This window comes from Zalophus californianus, chromosome 14 (assembly GCF_009762305.2).
Source record: "Zalophus californianus isolate mZalCal1 chromosome 14, mZalCal1.pri.v2, whole genome shotgun sequence".
In the NCBI taxonomy this organism is placed as follows: Eukaryota; Metazoa; Chordata; class Mammalia; order Carnivora; family Otariidae; genus Zalophus; species Zalophus californianus.
The window spans coordinates 82860943-82882936 of record NC_045608.1 but is presented as its reverse complement, the minus strand read 5'-3'; the positions used below and the strand labels follow the sequence as shown (position 1 = coordinate 82882936).

At 35.9% G+C, this 21994-nt stretch overlaps 1 protein-coding gene across 1 annotated transcript in view; it reads right to left on the bottom strand.

Moving 5' to 3' along the window:
* Nucleotides 1–716: 716 nt before the first annotated feature.
* The window catches only part of CDH7 (cadherin 7), a 130683-nt gene continuing 109405 nt past the window's right edge, over nt 717–21994 (bottom strand). The window contains exon 12 of the mRNA XM_027576285.2: nt 717–3754. Within this exon, the coding sequence (XP_027432086.1) occupies nt 3261–3754 (494 nt within the window). The 3' untranslated portion in view covers nt 717–3260. The remainder of the gene's footprint in view (nt 3755–21994) is intronic.

The window sequence follows — 21994 nt, the reverse complement described above, 5'->3', positions numbered from 1 at the left end:
CCTTAGAGTATGGCTTTAACATAGAAACTGATCTGTGAATCCAGAATGAAAATTTAGGTTTGATCTGCAAAAGCCCACTTTCTTGATAAGATTTAGTTTTCGTATTCTTTATGCTGACTTAAAATTATGCAATAATACAGAATTGGGGCTTGGGCATATTTCCTTGACATAGACAGTAACAAATAAAATGCGAACATTTTTAAGAAATTAAAGTGTCAAAATATGCATTACTTTGTGCACCTTGAGTTTCTAATGGTGCCCCCATATGGACAAACGGAAAATATTTAAATTTATTGGCTTCCCAGACTACTGTGTGCCCTTGAAACTATTAAGCCATTGCTTCCCACAATGAAGTGGATCCTTTCCTTTCTACTTGTAGCTCCAAGGACTTCATACTGGGGAGTATCACATGCATCTATATTTAGTAGTAGGATAGAGTATAAATTCCTTGCATGTCATTACTTGATATTCTATTCATTCATACTATATTTACAATCATGACATTTCCTTTTTAAAGCGATGTAAGCAGTGAAGTGTTGGTAAACATTTAACAACTGGCTCTCCAGGAAAAACAGGTAGTGTTTGCTGATTTCCATGGTGGTCCAGATATATTACCCCAGGGCTAACTTCAATCCACCAAAATGCTCTCTCTAGAAGGAGGGTTGAGAAGAGATGTATGTCATTGGTTCTTGGGAGTTGGTTCTAGCTGGTTCCAGTATATCACTGAATTTTAGTAACTAGATAATAGGTTATATAAATGTTTTTGGAGAACGTCCTAACTAGGCTTAACATTGATTTTATCAATCAACTATTCCAGTGTCTCTCTGAAGTATTATGGAGATAATCATACATAGCATTAGATTTCAGAAAAAAAAAAAAAAAAAACTAAAATAACCAATTCACCTCCATTACAGGTGAGCTTAGCTAGAGTACTTCATATAAATTTCATCTAAATTAGGGACATTCTTTCAGCCATCTCAAGCGTTTTTAAAAAATACCATTGAACCAAGTTTATACTGTATTGATGTAATTGTCCACACATAAAAGCAAGTGGGTATATGCAAGAATTTCAAATCTTTATTTAAATTTGAGCTTTTCTTTTCCCAATCTATGACCCACAAATATGAAAAAAAACAAGAAAAAATATATACTTGAAAACAAGAGAAAGCAAGGTGAATGATGTGATGTTTCTTTTCTAAAATACATTCAAACCTCCATTTAGTGATATGTGCAACAATCAGCAGTTTTGACATCATAATCCAAATGTACTAAACTATTTTATCTTCCTGAAGACAACAAGGGGATTATTACAAAACTGTTTTCTCAGCACCTTGCTGATTTAATGCCTATATAATTCCTGCACCACACTCTGCTTTTATTGAATTCGGTAAGTGTACTATGTATTTTTTTTTTGAAAAACTTACATATGTGACTAAAAGTCATGAACAGAACCTTTTACTGTTACGAGTTTTTCATATATATGTATATTAATCCAGCAAGAAGCATATCTATCTAGTCCTGAAACAGTGTTTACAAAACTTTCTTCAAATGAAAGGGCTGTTTGCAGATAATCAGATTTATTGAATTTATTTTGATGAAGTTGAAGGCCACTTTCATGTACCTTATTTCTAAAGAAGAACTGTAGGTTTACAGAATCCTAGTTTCTCCTCATGTAATCAAAATACTGATATTCTGATTCCAGTGTTTGTCTTTCAGAAAGAAGCACTTTTTTTAAAATGTAATTTCCTATACAGTGTCTACTACCTGTAGATTTATTAGGAACACAATAAATTATTTTTAAAAGGAGAAGTGAAAGAAAAAAATCCATTCTTACTGAAATATGTGCACATTAAACTAGTACTATTCTAGGAAAAAATGATAGGTGGAAATATTATTTTAGTCATAAAATTCTTATTCTAAGAAGTCCATCTCAAACACATGTGATCACCGGAAATTCCTCTCCTCATTTTGGCACATCTAAACCAGTACAGAAATCCTACACTGCTTGGTTAATTCTTGAGGAACAAATTTGCATCAGAATTTAAAGATGGATTTTTGAAATTTATAACATTACATTGTTTAAGATAGAGTAAAAAATAAAGTCTTTTGCTCAATACATTCACAGCAAAAGAGCCTGGGGAAAACAAATTCTCAAATTCTTTGGAGCGTATAGAACTTGTGACCTTGAAAAATCTTGCATCAAAAAAAAAAAAAAGCTCAATTCTCTCTGAGATCTTCCTAAAATACAAATATTTTATTCCACCATTTGGAACATTCTAATGGCTCAGATCAACAACTACTATGTCCTTGTATCTGTGCTCCTCTCTGAGATGTGAACTGCAACAAAGCTCAACTGCTCTATGGTTTTTTTCTCCATTTCCATGCTTCATTTCCTTCGTGTAGCTCAGACTGGAGAAAAATCAGCATGTTCTGACAAGCTTAATGCTATGAGGCAGTCAGATGGACCTGAATTCAGTGGAGATTGGAGCTCCAAAATAAATAGAACACCATGTGTCAAATAAAAAACACAAAGATAGTCTCCTGTATAAATCAGAAGAGATAATAAAAATCAATGAATAGACAGCAACTTTTTTCATACCTACACAAGCATCTCAAAAGGACTGCAAACTTTAAGAATGATTTACCTTTTTCTTATTTGGAACACTTCATAATTTCTTTGCTAAACAACGGTTTATGTCGTCCTAAACCAAATTTTATTGGCTTTTATTGGAGGATTGGGGAGGATTTTCTAAGAATTTATATATTGCTAAATGAAATATATTTGCTACCCAACAGCAATAAAATTCTGGATTCTATAATCTAGCAAGCTAAATGCATCACTGTAAATTAAATTTGCCCCAAGTTTTGATATGCAAGAAGTTCCAGGACTTTTCAATGGCTCATCGTGTTCTGTTCTTCTCACTACAGTGCACACTTGGTTCACGGACAACACAGGGCACTACTTACTCATCGAGGTTAGGTGCTTTGCAGGTATCTGAGAGTTGCTATCTATTCACAAACCACTGAGCATTTCATTTTATCAAAAAGCCTTCAAATGCTCAGAGTCTGTGGTCAGTGCAGTCCCTTGGATAAGTCTAATGAAGATATGCTTCACCAAGGCAAAAACCTAAACAGTTAAAAATGGAGAGATATTTACAACCATTTTCTCTAGTAAGTCGAGTTCTCGTTTTCTGTATGGAGTGGGGTTCTTTTTTTGCTTTGACTTTTTCTTCAGTACATTTCAAATTAAGGTTCCGGGGCTATGAGTACAAACTCTCCTGGCCAGTTCCATACATATCTGCAAGTCGTTTAAAGCGAGGCCCCCAGTCACTTAGGTAGTCATAATTCTGATCAGAGTTTGAGCTGATGGAATCTAAGGAGCTGAGTGATTCAGCCACTGAGCCATTTCCTTCAAATGCATATGTCTGCAAGGAATCATAGGGGGGAGCACAGGGATCCACATCAGCTTCTTTCAGTCTTTCCCAAATAAATTCCCGAAAAATGACATTATCTGGGATGCTTTTGAAAGTTGGTCGACTCAAGAACTGAATCTCTGGAGTCACATCCCTCCGAGTCTTGGTATCTCTGATGACATTGAGATTTCTTAGTGCAGCCATGTCGAAAGCTTCTGTGTCTTCCTCTCCCCCACCTTCGTCGTCATATCTCACGATATTTTCTCTGATATCTCTCTCCTCATCAAAAATAAGAGGTTCTTTTTTTCTTCTTCTCATGGTGATGATCAGGAGGATCAACACTAAAACAATGAGACAGGAAAGGGAAAGTTTCAGGAAATCACCAACTGCCCCTCATCATGGTGAAATTAGGCCAATGATCTTGACTTATAGATTTCCTGCTCTTTAAAGGGAAACGAATTGGCCACCTACTTGCATGGGAATTCACAGCAGTAGATGTGCTAAAATTGCTAAAATGCCTTTGAAATAGGACACTTTTATACATCAAGAAACCCTTTTCCACACCTGTTCAGAACTGATGTCTCCCTCTTTAAGGCAACCTCCAAAGTATTTGCTAGAGCAAATTGAAGGGCCAGTTCAGGATAAATATAATAATTTCAAAGCTATGTAACACAAAGGGTTTTTTTTTTTTTTGAACTCCTTAATTGCTGGAAAGGCAAAGTGACATTCATAAATGTTTTAGGTCTAATTTAACAACTGCAATTTTAGAAGGAAATGGATTTTAGCATTTGGTCAGGTTCTTTGAAGAAATACCTTGCACTCGTCTAAGAAACTCTGCTGTTAAATAAAACCCAGTATGTCAGGCCATATATGAAGATTAAAAGCTTTTCTATAGTAAATTGAATCTCACTTTCAGGATGAAAAACTGAACTTGGTCTTTACACATTCTATCTGGAGAGAGAGGTTGTGAGATTTTCAGCTTAGCCAAAGAGAGATTTATCAAAAATAATAAATAATAAAGCACATGGTGGCACTAGAAAGCAAAGGACACCAGATTCACTGGCTATTATTTGGGTTTAAACCACCTGAGTATACTCTTTGTATTTTTAATAAGTATACACTACTAAGAAAGATTCTGCTTCATTCAGGCTATGGGTGACTGTGATGCTAGCTGAACTGGGAACACATCAGATTTCATGGGTGCTTGAATTAAATTAAAAAAAAGTATTCTTGAATTTTGGAGTTCAAAATATATAAAGAATTATCTTTACTTACCTTTTTATTACATAAGCCAACTTTTTTTTTCTTGACTATCTAACAGGCCCAAAGGGACCATTACTCTCAGCCTGTTTTTTAGAAAACACTTGAAATATTTATATTTATAAGGTTTTAGTTTGGCATTAAGAATACATTTGAAAATAAAAAAGTATAAAGCCAAGAAGGACATCACTGTAATTCAGAAGAATTAAAAGCAATGACTAGATGAGACATATTCCATCCTCTACCTCAATCAACCTAAAAAAAAAAAATCTAAGCACTTAATTAAATAAAACCTTTTCTGTTGTAATGTTCTGGCATGGGCCTTGAAAACAAATATATAGCTTTGCTGTCAAAATGGCCTTGGATAAAAGTCCAACCTTTTCACATATTAGCTGTGTGATTTTGGGCAAGTAACTCAAACTAACAGAGCCTAGCCACATATGATAATTATAGACAAATGTTACTAGGGTAAATTACAGAGACTGGGGAATAATATAAGTAGAATAAGTAGAGTGGCAGGCACTTGTTTGTGTGCCAAAGAGAAATTATCATTGTTATCCTCTAGCTAACCAAGAATGTGAACTCAAAATTTCTCCTCAGACCCAAGCAAAACAGGGAAATTAGGTAACGAAGTAGAAGGTGTAGCAAATATATGGCAAGGCATGTGCACTAAAGATTAAATGACAGAAAAGGCAGTAAGGTGGAAAATGGAGGTCTGCAAATAGGACTTATCATTTGGCCCTCAGGATAGTTCTCTGGGGTATGTGTCTTCTTGTTTGATGATGTCTTAAGCATGTGAAACAAACTGCCTATGGTCAATGAAATAAAATGCAATAGGTGGGAATGAAGTGTCCTCTACTTCCATCTGCCCCAGAGTCTTTGCACTTTCTAGAACACTATGAGCCTTAGTGCTCCGTAGAAGGTAACTGAGATACAAGCTAAGAGCTCAAGTGACACTTTGCTAGTTCAGAGAAAGACACACCAGTAAATTTTAAGACACATGGATGAATAACATTTTATATTAATGTATAAATAGAGCTTCTGAAATTTTTTATACAGTCCCCCCCAAAATAAAATTGCAACAGGAAGATAATACTTCCTGAGAAGTCAGGTAGAGAGAATGGAAAGGTGAGTATCAGAATCATGATGGTGGAGGCAGGAATATGAGAAATCTGTCACCCACATTGGAAGCAGAATTGAGGCGGAGCAAATATCCAAATGAGTGCAAGAGGATACCAGAAATGAACGGGCATACAAGTGAACGAGGCTATGAAGAGAGTAAGATACTATGTGATAATTAGGTGCTTTTAATTTAAATCTGTATTTAGGCAAAATATTTCATATAATTACAATGAATCTTGTCATATATATAATATATAATCATTTTTTGTTATATTTTTGTTTTATATGCTATTTTATTTTAACATATAAAACAATTATTTCTTACATTCTAATGTATTTTCATGCTACTGATAAACTTACTTTTTGACAATCAAGTATAGTGCTCAGTAAAAGTGAAACATGAAAGAACCCATAGGTGTGTCAGCCCTCAGGTTCAGTATCTATTAAGGATATTAATATCTTACAGAGTTTATTTTATTTCTCAATCTTGCCTGAAGCTGAGAAAAATGAAGTGTTTTAGAAGGTTAGAAAATTTAACATTTCAATGACCTAGGAGAGTATTAATTTCTAACTACATGAGCACATATAAAAAATAAAATTTAACCTTTACGTAGAACAAGTATTAAGTGCTCTTCAGGGTCTATAGAGATAATCCCTATATTAAAAAGAGTTTCTGCTTAAGTAAGCACAAGATTATATAGTTTAAGAGGTTTTTCTCATATGTCTTTTCTGTCATATGGACGATACTTCTGAGTGCAGACAGAAAAGATTTAGTCTAGACACGTGGCACTTATTATGTGTTGGTTGTTCATGAATTTATATATGGTTAACAAATGTGTATTAGCCATTTATTACAGGCATTAGGTATGATGATGTAATGTTGCACACGGAGGCAGGCAAAGCACACTTCTTATGGAACTTAAAATGAAATGGGCAGACTATTAATCAAATAATGAGAACTAAATGTAAAGACAGAACTGTGATTATTCCCAAAGAAGGAAACATGATCTTTTAAAGGTCTATAGTAGAAGAAACAGATCCACACAAGGCAGATTTACGTGTCCTTGAAGGCTGATGCTAGGATGGGGGTGGAGAGGTGATACTTGGCACAAGCAAGCGGTTAGCAAGGGTTGGAGCCAACAAGGCTGGGGAGTAAAGAGAGAGGTGGGAGATAACCAGTGTGGTTCAAGGACTGCATGATATGATCATATATGTTTAAAAAAAAATCATTCTGATTGGAATCAGGATAGGAAGAAGGGAAGAGAAGATGTTAAGAAAGCAATTAGAATACTACAGCAGCAAAAGCATACTGGGTTAACTTAAATTTCTATTTTAGAATTCAGTTCTTTACCAATCAACATTTTCTGAGTATCCCAGCTATGTAAGCAATAGGGCTGGTTATTGGCAAAATCATAAGAGAGGATCCCTGCATCCAAGCAGCTCAAACTTGGTAGCTATATATTTACAAAGATAAATATAGTATAAATCATAATGCAATTCACTGTGAGAAAGTACAGACATACACAGGTGGAAAGAAGCATGCAGACCAGAAGAGCACCATTCCCCCAAAATGAAAGAAATAAAAGGGAAGATGAAGAAAAATAGTGTTAAACACATAGCATACTATAAAGTAGTGGTCCCCTATATTCTCATCACTGTAGTCTGTGACAGATACATATTCATTTTTACTTAATCATCTTGAAAGAATTTCAGTCCTACCTAACACACTTCCTGGAGGTTAACCACAGCATTATTGGCCCATACAATTAAGAAGCCCCCTCTCCAATAAACTCCCATCATCAAGTGTCTTATTTTCTTAAAGACAGCAGACACTAAAAGTCATCCAGGTTTGCTCTGGAAGCTTCAACATCTCCTTGTCATCCTGAATCCCTTGCACTGGATTTTCTAAACTTGCAAATGTCTGAATTCTCAAAATTCAGTTCTGGTCCCCAGAACATTTGTATAGATGTGGTACAAACTGGTACCACTGCTAGATAAGCCTACTTATATTAAAGAAAAACTATTTCCCTTATTTCAAATTTTGAGTCAGTTTATTTAAAACCACTCAGTCATGTGAATACTATCAAGCCAGTTCTTTTCCATCCTAAAACTCTATAAAAGGTTCTTGCTTTAAATCAAATTGCAAGACTATTTACAAATTCATCACCTGTTAAATATCATTTTGTTAAGTTTAACCTATTGTTTTGAGACTCACCAAAAGTTAAAACCTAAATTTCTTTTAATTCAACATTTTTTTACTGAGCATTGATTTTCTGCAACTGTAATTCCTATAAGGTCAGTGATTTTATTCCCCACAGGTATATCTTGAGCACAAAAAGCAATACTTGATAATAAATATGCACTCAAAAACTATTTGTTAAATAAAATATGGGTTGGAGATATGCAGACAACTTTTGCCATTGTGAAGTTCAATATTTTATATAAGGAAAAAGTAAATATTACATAATGCAACAGATTATATAGCAATATAACACATGCTAGGTAAATATGTATGGGAAGGTATGCTTTGACCAGGATGCTCAGAGAAAGTCTCACAAAAGAGATGACATGGAGGTAAGACTTGAAGGATAAGCTACTGTCACCTAGAAACACTATTTTCTCTATGGTCTCTATGAATAATCAGAATTTCTTATTAGTCAATAAAATGGTTGTCTAACTCTTCACTCTCCAACATGGTAGCTACTAGCCACATGTGGCTATTGAGCATTTGAAATGTGGATATCCCTATTTGAAACATGAATCGAGATGTGCTTTTCATGTAAAATAGACATGTGATATTCAAGACAATTGTTAAACTATATTTTTATTGATTACATGTTAAAATTATAATAGTTTGCTAATATTGCAATAAATATGTTATTAGCATACTTCAGTTGTTTCTTTTTAGTTTTGCTAACGAGACTACCTGAAATTTTAAAATTAGATATGCAGTTCACACTTGTGAATCATAATATATTTCTTTGGGCAAAATGATTCAAAAATACTAGAAAAATCTTAATTGTGTACAATCTTAAGGTATACTACTCTAAAATTTTATTGCCAAATGACATATTGAACAGTGAAACAACTATTATACTACAATTATTACTGTGTCTATTAGGTGTAACTGAAAAATGACCTACTCTAAATGAAAAATCTGCTAGTACAATCTGTATCCAAGTTCAGCAAATTATTATAAATGATTATCCACATCCATGTGTGAGTAGAACTTAGCCCTTCAATAAATTTGTTTTTTAAATCTTCACTGTCTTTTGATCCTGTTGATTGAAAACATTACTAAAAACCTGTTACATTTTCTCCATTTGGCACTAATTAAGTTTCACAAATTTTCTTTAATTTTGAACTTGAACTTTGGTGGCTTCAGATCAGAAAAAACCATGACAGAGAAACATCCCAACACCTTTCAGTGTCACTTCCAAATTCCCACCACTTTCTCCATGCCTGGAGCTACCCCAGAGTTTCATACTCTCATCAAAAAACAGGTCACTGAGAATTTTCCAATCATTGGTTTATCTTTAACTTCATTCAATTTTATTGACTTTTCTTTTTATAAAAATAGCTATTTCATATTTCTATTCTTATATCCTGATTGCCCTGAAGCCAGAGAAATCGGAGTTTTTCTGGATTATTCCCCTAAGACTAAGGTTACCAATGGTCTTGTTGACATCTGCCCAATCCAATGGGCACTAGTCAGCCTTAGTTTACATAGCATGTCTACCATATTTGACACAGAACTTCAATCAGGAAACATGATATGGGTGAGTTTTCTTGAATTAATAGAATATTATAGTAAGTCTTAAAATTAAAAAAAAAGTTTCACTCTCTCCTTTCAAGTCTGGTTTGGTGGCTGTTCTTCTCTAGGTAATACCTCGGGTAAATCTTCCTCAAATTCTGTACTTGGCTTCTACCTTTTTCACCCAACACTCTTTCTACATGAGCTCAGTGAAATACAATAATTCAACTATTTTCTATATATGGCAATTGGTAAGGTCTTTGACATATAAATCTCCGATCTATCTCTTTGAATAAATCAAGACCATATTCATAAATAACTAGTCATTTATGAATTTATTTTATTGATAATAAAAACATGGACTGCTCAGAATATAGTAAATACTTAATATATGGCAATTATAATTTTTAACTGTTACTAGCACTTATTTTGCTGTAACGACTTTCTGCTCAAATATCTCTTTCCAGATTTCAACCCATTAACTTCAATCTGTTTCATATCTTGTGTTCTTTTGTCAAAAGAATACCCAAACCAGAAACTTCCAGGTCATCTTGGACTCTAACCTCACTTCCTCCTTGTATTTACCTCTTGCTCATCTCACTACCTTAATGAACCAATTATTATATAGTGTAACTCCTGGAGTGTACCTCAAATCCCTTGCTTAAATCCACATTTACACTGACTCCCTGCCTCTATTTACTGAATATGTGGCCTTAAACAGGATATTTTACTTTGCCTTGCCTCAGTTTCCTCCTCTCCAAAATGGAAATAATAGAACTTAACTCATAAAATCATCTTATGGTAGTTTTATAAAGATTGAGTTTAAATTTGTAAAGTTTAAAAATATATAGTAAGCACAATAATAGGTTATATATGATTAGCTTCTATAATAAAATCTTAAGCAATATAGTTCCTATTCCTCTGGATCTTGCTAAAATTTGACTTATATAATAGGTACACAAAAAAATTTACTTGGTACTCACATGTGATTTTTGATAACTCCCTATTAATTTAGTTATTTGATACCTATGCTATTCTATTTATTGTATGGTAAAATAATAGAGATAACTATTCTGGAGAACCTTAAAATATGTGGCAAAGACAGGAAAATGAACAGAATGTGATAAATACTATTTACAAATTCATCCCAAAATATTTTTTCCTCCTGCATTCCCTGTATTAGGCCCCAAGAATACACTGGTTTAAAAAGAGAAAGATTAAGATCAGTACTTTCAAGGTGTTCTTAAATTTGAGCAAAGTGAATAAATATGTTTACAAATTGTGATAACTGACAGAAAAGAAATAACGTTTCATGATAAAGAATTGCAGGTGTTGATGCAGCATGCCCTGACATCCCTGGCCCATGCCCACTCCAGCTTCAACTATCTGGCCAAGGTGTCCCAAGCATGGCATGCCCAGGGAACCCCCCGCCGGGGTCACACCTGGTCTAGATCTAGCTCCAGGCATCCCACTAAGGCAGCCCCAGCACAGTGTGCCCCAGGATCCCTAGTTTCCCAGACAAGCAAAACCTAAGGGAGTTCATCACCACTAAACCAGACTTCCAAGAAAAGTTAAAATGTCTTAAGTGGAAAAGGTCATAACCAAAAATAAAATACATGAAAGAAAAAAAATCTCACTAATAAAGGCAAATATATAATAAAGGCAATGGATCAGCCACTTAAAAATATCCTATGAAAATTAAACCAAAAAAGACGTAAAATATGACATCAGCAACATAAAATATGTGTGTGGATGGGGGAGTACAAATGTAGTGCTTTTAGAATGCACTGGAAATTAAGTGACTAGCAGCTTAAAACAGACTGCTGTATTTATAATGTTGGTATATGCGAACCTCACAATAACCAAAACTAAACCTACACAGGAACCCAAAAATCCCAAAACCTACAAAAAATAAAGAAAATCATCAAACCACAAGAGATCAAGAGAAGAAGAAACAGAGAACTACAAAAACAATCAGAAAACAATAAAATAGCAATAAGTATATACCTATCAATACATTTTAAATGTAACTGGACTAAATGATCCAATCAAAAGGCATAGGATGGCTGAATGGATAAAAACAAGATCTATTTATACGCTCCTTATAAAAGACTCACTTTAGATCTAAAAATATATGCAGATTGAAAGTGAAGGAATGGAGAAAGTTATTTCATGCAAATGGAAATAAAGCTGGAGGAGCAGTACTCATATCAGATGAAATACATTTAAAACAAAGACTATGACTCCAAAAGACAATATAACATTTGTAAATATCTATGTGCCCAACATATGAGCATGTAAATATGTAAAGCAAATTTTAGCAAACATAAAGGGAAAAATTGACAGTAATACAAAATAGTAAGGGGACTTTAACACCCTACCTGCATCAATGAATAGATCATCCAGACTGAAAATCAATAAGAAGAAATTGGCCTTAAACAACACAAACCAAATGGGCTTAACAGATATATAGAGAACATTTCATCTAAAAACTTCAGGCTACACTTTTTTTTTTTGAAGTGCACATTGAACATTCTCCAGGACAGATCACATGTTAAGCTGCAAAACAAGTTACAATAAATTCTAGAAGATTAAAATTATAAACAGCATCTTTTCTGACCACAACAGTGTGAAACTAGAAATCAATCACAAGAAGTTAACTAGAAAAAAACAAAACATATGGAGACCTAAAGCACATGCTACTAAACAATGTATCAATAAAGAAATCAAAGTTGGAAATAAATACCTTGAGACAAATGAAAATAAAAATGAAAACACAGCTTTTCAAAATCTATAGGATACAGGAAAAGCAGTTCTAAGAGGAAAGTTTATAGTGATATGGGCCTACCTCAAGTAAAATCCCAAATAAACCATCTAATTTTACACCTAAGAGAAGTAGAAAATGAACAAACAAATTCCAAATTTAGAAGAGGAAGGAAATGATAAAAATCTGAGTGGAAATACATTAAATAGAAAAGATCAATGCACAACTAAGAGCTGCTGTTGTTGTTGTTTTTTTTTTTTGGAAAATATATAAAAAAAAAACAATAAGCCTCTAGGCAGAGTTTTCAAGAGAAAAACAGGACCCATATAAATAAAATCAGAAATAGAAGTTAAACTGATACCACAGAACTATAAATTATCATAGCAGGCTACTACAATTATACACCAACAAATAGGATAACCTAGAAAAAAATGATAAATTCCTAGAAACACAAACTTTCAAGATTGAATTATGAAGAAACAGAAAATCTGAATAGGCCAATTACAAATAATGATACTGAATTAGTAATTAAAAAAAAACTCTCCAAAAATGAAGAGGAAGGACTACTTCCAAACTCCTTTATACAAAGCCAGCATTACCCTGATACCAAAACCAAAGACATTGAAAAAAAAAAATTATAGGCCGATATCCTTGATGAAAATAGATACAAAAATCCTCAACAAACTATTAGCAAACCAAATTCAGCATTACATTAAAAGAACTATACCCCATGGGGCACCTGGGTGGCTCAATCGGTTAAGCGTCTGACTCTTGATTTTGGCTTAGGTCATGATCTCGGTGTCCTGGTATTGAGTCCTGCAATGGGCTCCCCACTCAGTGGGGAGTCTGCTTATCTCCCTCTCCCTCTACTCCTCACCTGCTCACACTCTCTCTTACATAAATCTTAAAAAAATATAAAAGAATTACACCCCATGATTATGTGTAATTTATGCCAAAGATGTTTCAACATCTGCAAATCAATCAACCTTATATACCACATTAACAAAAATGAAGGCTAAAAATCATATGATCATCTCAATAGATGCAGAAAAAGCATCTGACATAATTCAACACCCACTTATGATAAAAATTCAACAATATGAGTATAGAAGAACCACACCTCAACATAAGAAAGGTCATATATGACAAACCCACAGCTAACATCATACTCAAGGGTAAAAACTAAAAGCTTTCCCTCTATGATCAGGAACAAGGCAAGAATGCCCACTCTTGTCACTTTTATTCAACATGGTACAGGAAACCCTAGTCACAGCAATTAGGCAAGGAAAAAAAAAAAAAGGCATCTAAATTGGAAAAGAATTAAACTGTCACTATTTGCAAATGACATGATATTGTATACAGAGAACCCTAGAGTCCACCAAAACTACCAGAATAAATGATACAGTAAAAGTCACAAAAATTAACATACAGAAATAGTTTGCATTTCTCTACACTATAACAAGCTATCAAGAAAGAGAAATTAAGAAAACAATCACATTTACAACTTCATCAAAAAAAATTACTTACGGGGGTGCCTGGGTGGCTTGGTCAGTTAAGTGTCTGCCTTTAGTTTGGGTCATGATCCAACTTCTTCCTCTCCCTCTACCCCTCCCTCTAGCTTGTTCTCTTTCTCTCTCTTTCAAAATAAATGGATAAAATCTTTTAAAAAAAATTACCTAGGAATAAATTTAACCCAGGAAGTGAAAAACTTGTATTCTGAAAATGATGACACTGATGAAAGAAATTGAGAATGACTCAAATAAATGGACAGATAAACCATGCTCATGGATTGGAAGAAAATTATTTTAAAATGTCCATACTATCCAAAGCAAACTACAGATTCAATGTAATCTCTTCAAATTACCAATGTCATTTTCCACAGAATTACAACAAAGAATCCTGAAATGTATCTGGAACCTCAAAAGACCCCAAATAGCCAAACCAATCCTGAGAGAGAACAAAGTTAGAGGTGTTATGATCCCTGATTTCAACCTATACTGCAGAGCTATAGTAATTGAAACAGTACAGTACTGGCACAAAAACAGACACATAAACCAATGGAATAGAAGAGAGAGGCCAGAAATAAATGCACACAATTATGGTCAATTAAACTATGACAAAGGAGGCATGAATATGCAACAGGGAAAAGACTGTCTTTTCAGAAAATGATGTTGGGAAAACCTGACCACTTTCTTACACCATAAACAAAAATAAACTCAAAATGGATTAAAAGACTTGAATATAAGACCTAAAACCACAAATCTCCTAGAAGAAAACATAGTAAGCTCTTTGACGTTGGTCTTAGCAATATGTTTTTGGACTCATCTCCTTAGGCAAGGGCAACAAAAGCTAAAAAATTCTTTTGTTGATGTATTGGGAATACATCAAAGTTTTTGCACAGTGAAGGACAACATCAATAAATGAAAGGGCAACCTATTGAATGGGAGAAGATATTTGCAAATCATATATTCGATAAGGGGTTAATATCCAAAATATACAAAGAACTTACACACCTTAGTATCAAAAACAAACAACCCAATTAAAAATGGGTACAGAACTTGAATAGTAATTTTTCTAAAGAAGACCTACAGATAGCCAACAGGAACACGAAAAGATGTTTAACATTGCTAATCACCAAGGAAATGCCACTCAAAACCATAAGATTACCTCACACCTGTCAGATTGATAACTGTCAAAAAGACAAAAAATAAGAAGTGTTGACATGGATGTAGAGAAAACAAAACACCTGCACACTGTTGGTGGAAATGTAAATTGGTGTAGCCACTATGGAAAACAGTATGGAGTTCCCTCAAATGTTAAAACTACCATAAGATCCAATAATTACACTTCTGGGTGTTTATCTGAGGAAAACGAAAGCACCAATTCAAAGAGATATATGTTTTGAAGAACTTCCATACTCTGTTCTCTCTCTCTCTCTCTCTCTCTCTCCATATATATATATATATATATATATATATATATATATATATATATATATATCTGTATTATGCTAAGTGAAATATCTCAGGGAAAGACAAATGCTGAATGATTTCATTTATACGTGGAATCTAAAAATCAAATTGAAACAGACTCATAGGAAATAAACTGTGGGTTATCAGAGTAGGGAGTGACTGGGAGGTGGGCAAAATGGGTGAAGGAGACTAAGTTGTCCAATCCTTCAGTTATAAAATAAGACATGGGAATGTAATGTATAAGGAATATATTCAATAATTTTGTAACAATTTTGTATGGTGACATATGGTACCTAGATTTATCATGGAAATAATTTCATATAAAAATATCAAATCACTATAATGTACACCTGAAATTAATAGGATGTTGTATGTCAAATATACTTCAATTAAAAAGACAAAGAATCATGGTTGTGAACAGTGCTTAATTTAATCAGTAGGTAAGACGTCCCCCCCTGAGAGGGTAACACTGAAGCTGGTCATAAAGGATAGTGTGAGCCCAACAGGAGAAGGGATTCAGGAAAAATCTTTCAGTAACAGGGTGGCATGTTTGAAACTCATGGAGAGGCAGCTGTGTGATTCTTCCTATAGGGTGAGTGAAGGATTAGACAGCCTGATACCTTCAAGAGGTGAGCAGGTGTCAGAACATGTCTTGCTTTGTGGGCCATGAGAACCATTTGGATTTTATGTAAGTACATTTGATGCTTCTGAAATGTCTCAAGCAAAGAAATAATTTATGTTTAAAAAGTGAAATGATAGGAAAAATACAGGGGTACTAGTGCAGTCTGGTGATCAAAGACAGATGTCATTGGAAGTGACATCTAAGCTAAGATCTAAAGGATGAGAGAATTCAACTTGTCATTTTGTCTGGATCTATGTGCTGTAGAATAAGAGATATATGCAGATCCTCAGTCACAGAAGGCCAGAATTTGAACTTGTACTTATGAACCTACTCTATTATTTATAGTCACAAAGAATAAATGAAGATTTATATTTGATAAAATCCAAACATGTGAATGAGGTAAACCAGATATCAACTATAGCATTTTTAACTAAAATTTAAGCTGACTTTTAACAACAAATGCAGTATCCCTGAAATATCTACTGCAGTTTTTTCTTTATCTTTAGATAGATTAGAAAAATCATATATTCAGATTTATTTTTTCTTGAGCCCTTATAGATCTCTAGCTAGGGCCATTAACCCAAAAATATAATTTAAGTATTTTAAGTGTGTGCCATATCCACTTTATAGAGAAAAAATTAAGAGACAGGCTGAATTTCAGACAAAATACCCTAAAATCATATAATCTTAGGAAATGGGAAAGTCTGGGTCCAATGGAGATACTACTTATGGGTAAGGATAAGAATAAAATCAAACCTTCTTTTCCACTAATGAATACATTCAAATCATTCATGGTCTCATTCAGCATGCAGGTATGGCATGCCCTCTACATGTCATATCAGCATTTTATGGCTACATACATAATGATAAAATAATACTCAGCCCCTGCCTCTAAAAGCAGGAGTCTACTGTAGCAGAGAGACAGACAAACTAATGAAACAGGTGAGTCAGCTATGAAAGATGCTCTGGTATACACGAGGTGCTATGGGGCATGCAGGAACAGCACCCAACCTGGACTCTGAAGCAAAATAGGGGGAAAGGTATTTGAGGCAGAAGGAGCAAGTCACGTAAGAGCAGGTAAGACAAAGCTGGATGAGTCTGAGAAAGAGCAGCTCCACAATTTGGCTGAAGGTTGAAATGGTAGAGAGCAGTTAGGTCATAGAAAGTCTGTGATTTTCATCTGTAGACCATTGGAGCCATGGAAATCTTATTTTAAGCTGGTGTGGGTCACAGTCACACTTGGTTTGCAAAAGCTTGGTCTGCCTGTGATGCTGTTGGATTAGATCTGGTAGAGACAGGAAATTGCCTAATTCAGAAAGGCGATGCAGACCTGGGGCAAAATCAGGTGCAACATGAAGGGAGAGCATGGCATAGATTCAAGAATCAACAAAGTGAAATTTCATATTTTGGGGGGACTGATTGGCTGTGGGAGATGGAAGAAAAGAGTAAAGTCTGATTCCCTTCCAGAAACATGGAAATAGGGACTAAGTCAGGAGGAGAGGTAGGAATGTAGGAAAATTGTTCGGGATTTAATAATTCTATTCAAATTTCTAATGCCAGCAGTCTGTTAGAATGATGAATGCACATTCATGCCAGAGTTCTGCAAATCATCTGCACAAGAGAGATGCTGCTTTCTATGTCTCATCTCAAGACAAGGAAACATTTCATTATGACCAAAACTCAGCTTCCCTTTGCCCCACAAAAAGTATCACAGAGTCCCTCACCATTAAATGTGCCAGTTAGAATTATTTGAGTATCAAGACAGACATAAAACTGACCTAAGTACAATGAATATTGTGTGTACAAAGACAACTGGTATACTATATATTTTGGTTGTAATGAAGTATAATCTCAAATTTATCGTATACAATTCTTGATGTGTTCTCTCAAGGTTGGAAGTAATTGGAGGATACTGTAAATTAGACACCCACAGTTAACCAAAGAAGTGATGAAGCTGCTTTGTAAAGCAGATCAAAGATTCTGCTGGTTCTAATTTGGCAGTACCTGGGCTGTGATACCCACAGATCGCCAGGCATTTCCCAGAGACATGGAAGCCTCTCCTATTGGAAAACACTTAGGGAAAAATACCTTATAAAGGACATCCAGAAGGCAGTCCCACCTATGTTTGGGTCCTGGCTGTGACACCTTATAACTTTGTGCATGTCTCCTCTAATTTACAGTTTTCTCATATAAAAGGTGGACATAATACTATTTACTAATACCTGCCTAGGAAATGTGTGGTGAGGAATAAATTATGACCATGCTCATAAAGCACTTAGCTAATGTCTAGTACTTAGTATGAGCTTATTAAATGTAATTAATTTTTCACTATGCTTACACTTGTTTGAAAGAGGAACACATGTGCCACCATAAATTAGCCACTTCTGTCCTTTATTATCACTAGGACTATCATTATAGATTATCATGGGAATCAGTCTTTTGCATAGTGCTATCATACTGTTCTTCACTAATATATATCTATTTTACTTAGGTAATACTATCACTTACAAAACTAGGAACATATTTTCCTGTTGAACAAAATCATGAGTGGCCACAGTAACAGAGGAGCAAATATGACACAGCACTCTGTAGATCAGGAAAGAAAAGTGAAAAGATGCATGACAGCTGGATGTCAAGCTGGCCATCCTGGACACACTGAAAGAACTTGAATTCTATGTAGTAAACAGTGGTTTCCACAACTGATTTATTAAACCTGGAGCTGGACCAGTCTAACTAATCCCAGCTGTGGTTAAAGATCAAGGAGCTAGAGGGAATATTATAAGACTTCAATTACTTGGGGCGCCTGGGTGGCTCAGTCGTTAAGCGTCTGCCTTTGGCTCAGGTCACGATCCCAGGGTCCTGGGATCGAGCCCCGCATCGGGTTCCCTGCTCAGCGGGAAGCCTGCTTCTCCCTCCCCCACTCCCCCGCTTGTGTTCCCTCTCTCACTGTGTCTCTCTCTGTCAAATAAATAAATAAAATCTTAAAAAAAAAAAAACAAGACTTCAATTACTTGGACCTAAAGGTCCAAATATGGAAAAACAAAACTTCATACAGTAAATGCAATGACAATTTTAGTGTGCAGGAAAATGCACAGTCTAACATGAACTGTGCAGACTAACCAAGAAAAACTATAATATTCTCAGGATAAAAGTGCAATATTTAATAATGAAACATTTTAAAACAAGTGAAATTCTTTCTGCTCATTTCTCAAAATCCACTGAAGTGATAATTTAGTGTCATTCATAAATTTTTTTTTAAAGACTTTATTTGAGAGAGAGAGTAAACAAATGGGGGGAGGGACAAAGGGGAGGGAAAAACAGACTCCCCGCTGAGCGGGGAGCCTGGCGACAACGGGACTTGGTCTAGGACCCAGAGATCACGACCTGAGCTGAAGGCAGGCACTTACCGAACTGAGCCACTCAGGTGCCCCAAATTTGTTTTGTTCTGAAATGCGTTCAGCTTGGTTGAAAAATAACCATTATAAGTCTAGTCTGAGGAATTCAGCTAGATAACTGTCAAACCGTTCTGAACACCGACGAACTCAACAGGAGAGCGAAGAAAGGAATAGCAGCAACTCTCTGAACAGAGAAGCGACCACTTACTGGAAGGTAGGACATGCGGAGAAGTGAGTCCGAGGCGATATTCGGGAGGATAGACGGCGGGGGAGGGGGCCTCCCTCGGCCGCTTCTGGCAAGTGCTAGAGCCGCGGAGCACAAAATCGGACCTTTTAGAAATCAGCTCCGCGGAGGGACGTCGCTGCAGTGGCTAAGCGGGGGGTGGAACCCTCGCGGGACAGTGTGGTCTCAGGACCCTCGGGGTCACAGAAAGACCAGGGGTGCCTGAGTGCAGCAGAGCTCCCAGGTACTGGAGCAGGGAAGCCGGCTGCAGAGACGGAGCTGAGGCGCGGGCTCTCAGCTCGGGGTGGCCATAAACTGTGATCTGGGGCCCAGTCGCGCCACTGCTCCTCCAGCAGGGACCCATCAAGCGGCAGAGCCGGGGAGACTCCCCTTCCTCCCCCGGGAGGAGTGGCGCGGGAGCGCACCGCAGGGATCTGCTGGGTTTGGAGACTCCACACGGGGTCGGGTGCCAGAGATAGAAACGCTCGGTCACAGGCCGGGTGAGCACGGAGTGCGGCCGGAGACCGGGGACACGGGAGTGACTGCTTTTCTCTGGGGGCGCACTGAGGAGTGGGGCCCCCAGTTCTCGGCTCCTCCGGGTGGAGATTGGGAGGTCGCCATTTTCACTCTTGTCCTCCAAAGCTGTACCAAGAGCTTGCAGGGAACAAAAGCTCCAGAAAGCCAACCCGAGCAGATTGCTTAACCGGCCCGGCAAGGGCGGGGCAATTGCGCCTCCGGCAAAGACATTTGGGAACCACGGCAATGGGCCCCTCCCCCAGAAGATCAGCAAGAACAGCCAGCCAAGACCAAGTTTACTGACCAATGAGAATGGCAGAACTCCAGCGCTAGGGGAATACTGCACGTAGAATCCATGGATTTGTTTTACCATGATTCTTTAGTCTTTCAAAGTTAATTTTTTTAATTTTCTTTTTTTTCTTTTTCTGTTTCTTTTTTCTTGAATTTTTACTTTTTCCTTTTTCAACCAACATCTTATCAACCCCTTTTTAAAAACTTTTTTATTTTTCATTTTTAGAGTCATATTGTATCCCTTCATTGTAGTTAATCTTATTTTTTTGTATATATATAAGTTGTTCTCTCTTTAAAATTTTGGTGTATGTTTCTTCTAACAGAACAAAATATACCCTAAGTCTCTAAGTGTATGGCTTTGTTCTAGTCTCCTGCCTGATCACATTCTCATTCTCTCTTTTTTTAATTTCTCTATTTTATTTTTTCAACCAACTTCTTATCAATTTCTTTTATAAAATCTTTTATAATTTTCATCTTTAAGTCATATTCCATCCCTTCATTGTATTTACCCTTATTTTTGTACATATATGTTTTTCTTTCTTTAAAATTTTGGGAGACAGTTTCTTCTAACAGACCAAAATATGCCCAAAATCTAGTGTGTGGCACTGATCTATTCACCAGCCTGATCATATCTGAACATATTTTTTTTTTCTTTTTTCTTTCTTTCCCTTTCTTTTCCCCTGGTTTCAGGTCTCTTCTGATTTGTTTAGTGTATGTTTTCTGGGGTCGTTGTTACCCTGTTAGAATTTTGTTCTCTCATTCATCTATTCTCCTCTGGAAAAAAATGACAAGATGGAAAAAAAGTCACCTCAAAAAAAGAACAAGAGGCAGTACTAAATGCCAGGGACCTAATCAATACGGACATTAGTAAGATTTGAGAACTAGAGTTCAGAATGACGATTATAAAGACACTAGCTGGGCTTGAGAAAAGCATGGAAGATACTAGAGAAACACGTTTTGGAGAAATAAAAGAACTAAAATCTAACCAAGTCAAAATCAAAAAGGCTACTAATGAGGTACAATAAAAAATGGAGGCTCTAACTCCTAGGATACATGAAGCAGAAGAGAGAATTAGTGATAGAGAAGTCCAAATGATGGAGAATGAAGAAGCTGAGAAAAAGAGAAACAACTACTGGATCATGAGAGCAGAATTCAAGAGCTAAGTGATACCATAAGACAAAACAATATTAGAATAATTGGGATCCCAGAAGAAGAAGAAGAAAGAGAGAGAGGGGCAGAAGGTATATTGGAGCAAATTATAGCAGAGAACTTCCCTAATTTGGGGAAGGAAACAGGCATCAAAATCCAGGAGGCACAGAGAATCCCCCTCAAAATCAATAAAAATAAGTCAACACCCTGACATCTAATAGTAAAACTTACAAGTCTCAGGTACAAAGAGAAAATCCTGAAAGCAGCTCAGGACAAGAGGTCTGTAACCTACAACGGTAGAAACATTAGATTGGCAACAGACCTATCCACAGGGACCTGGCAGGCCAGAAAGGACTGGCATGATATATTCAGAGCACTAGAGAAAACTAGGCAGCCAAGAATACTCTATCCAGCTAGGCTGTCATTGAAAATAGAAGGAGAGATAAAAAGCTTCCAGGACAAACAAAAACTAAAGGAATTTGCAAACACGAAACCAGCCCTACGAGAAATATT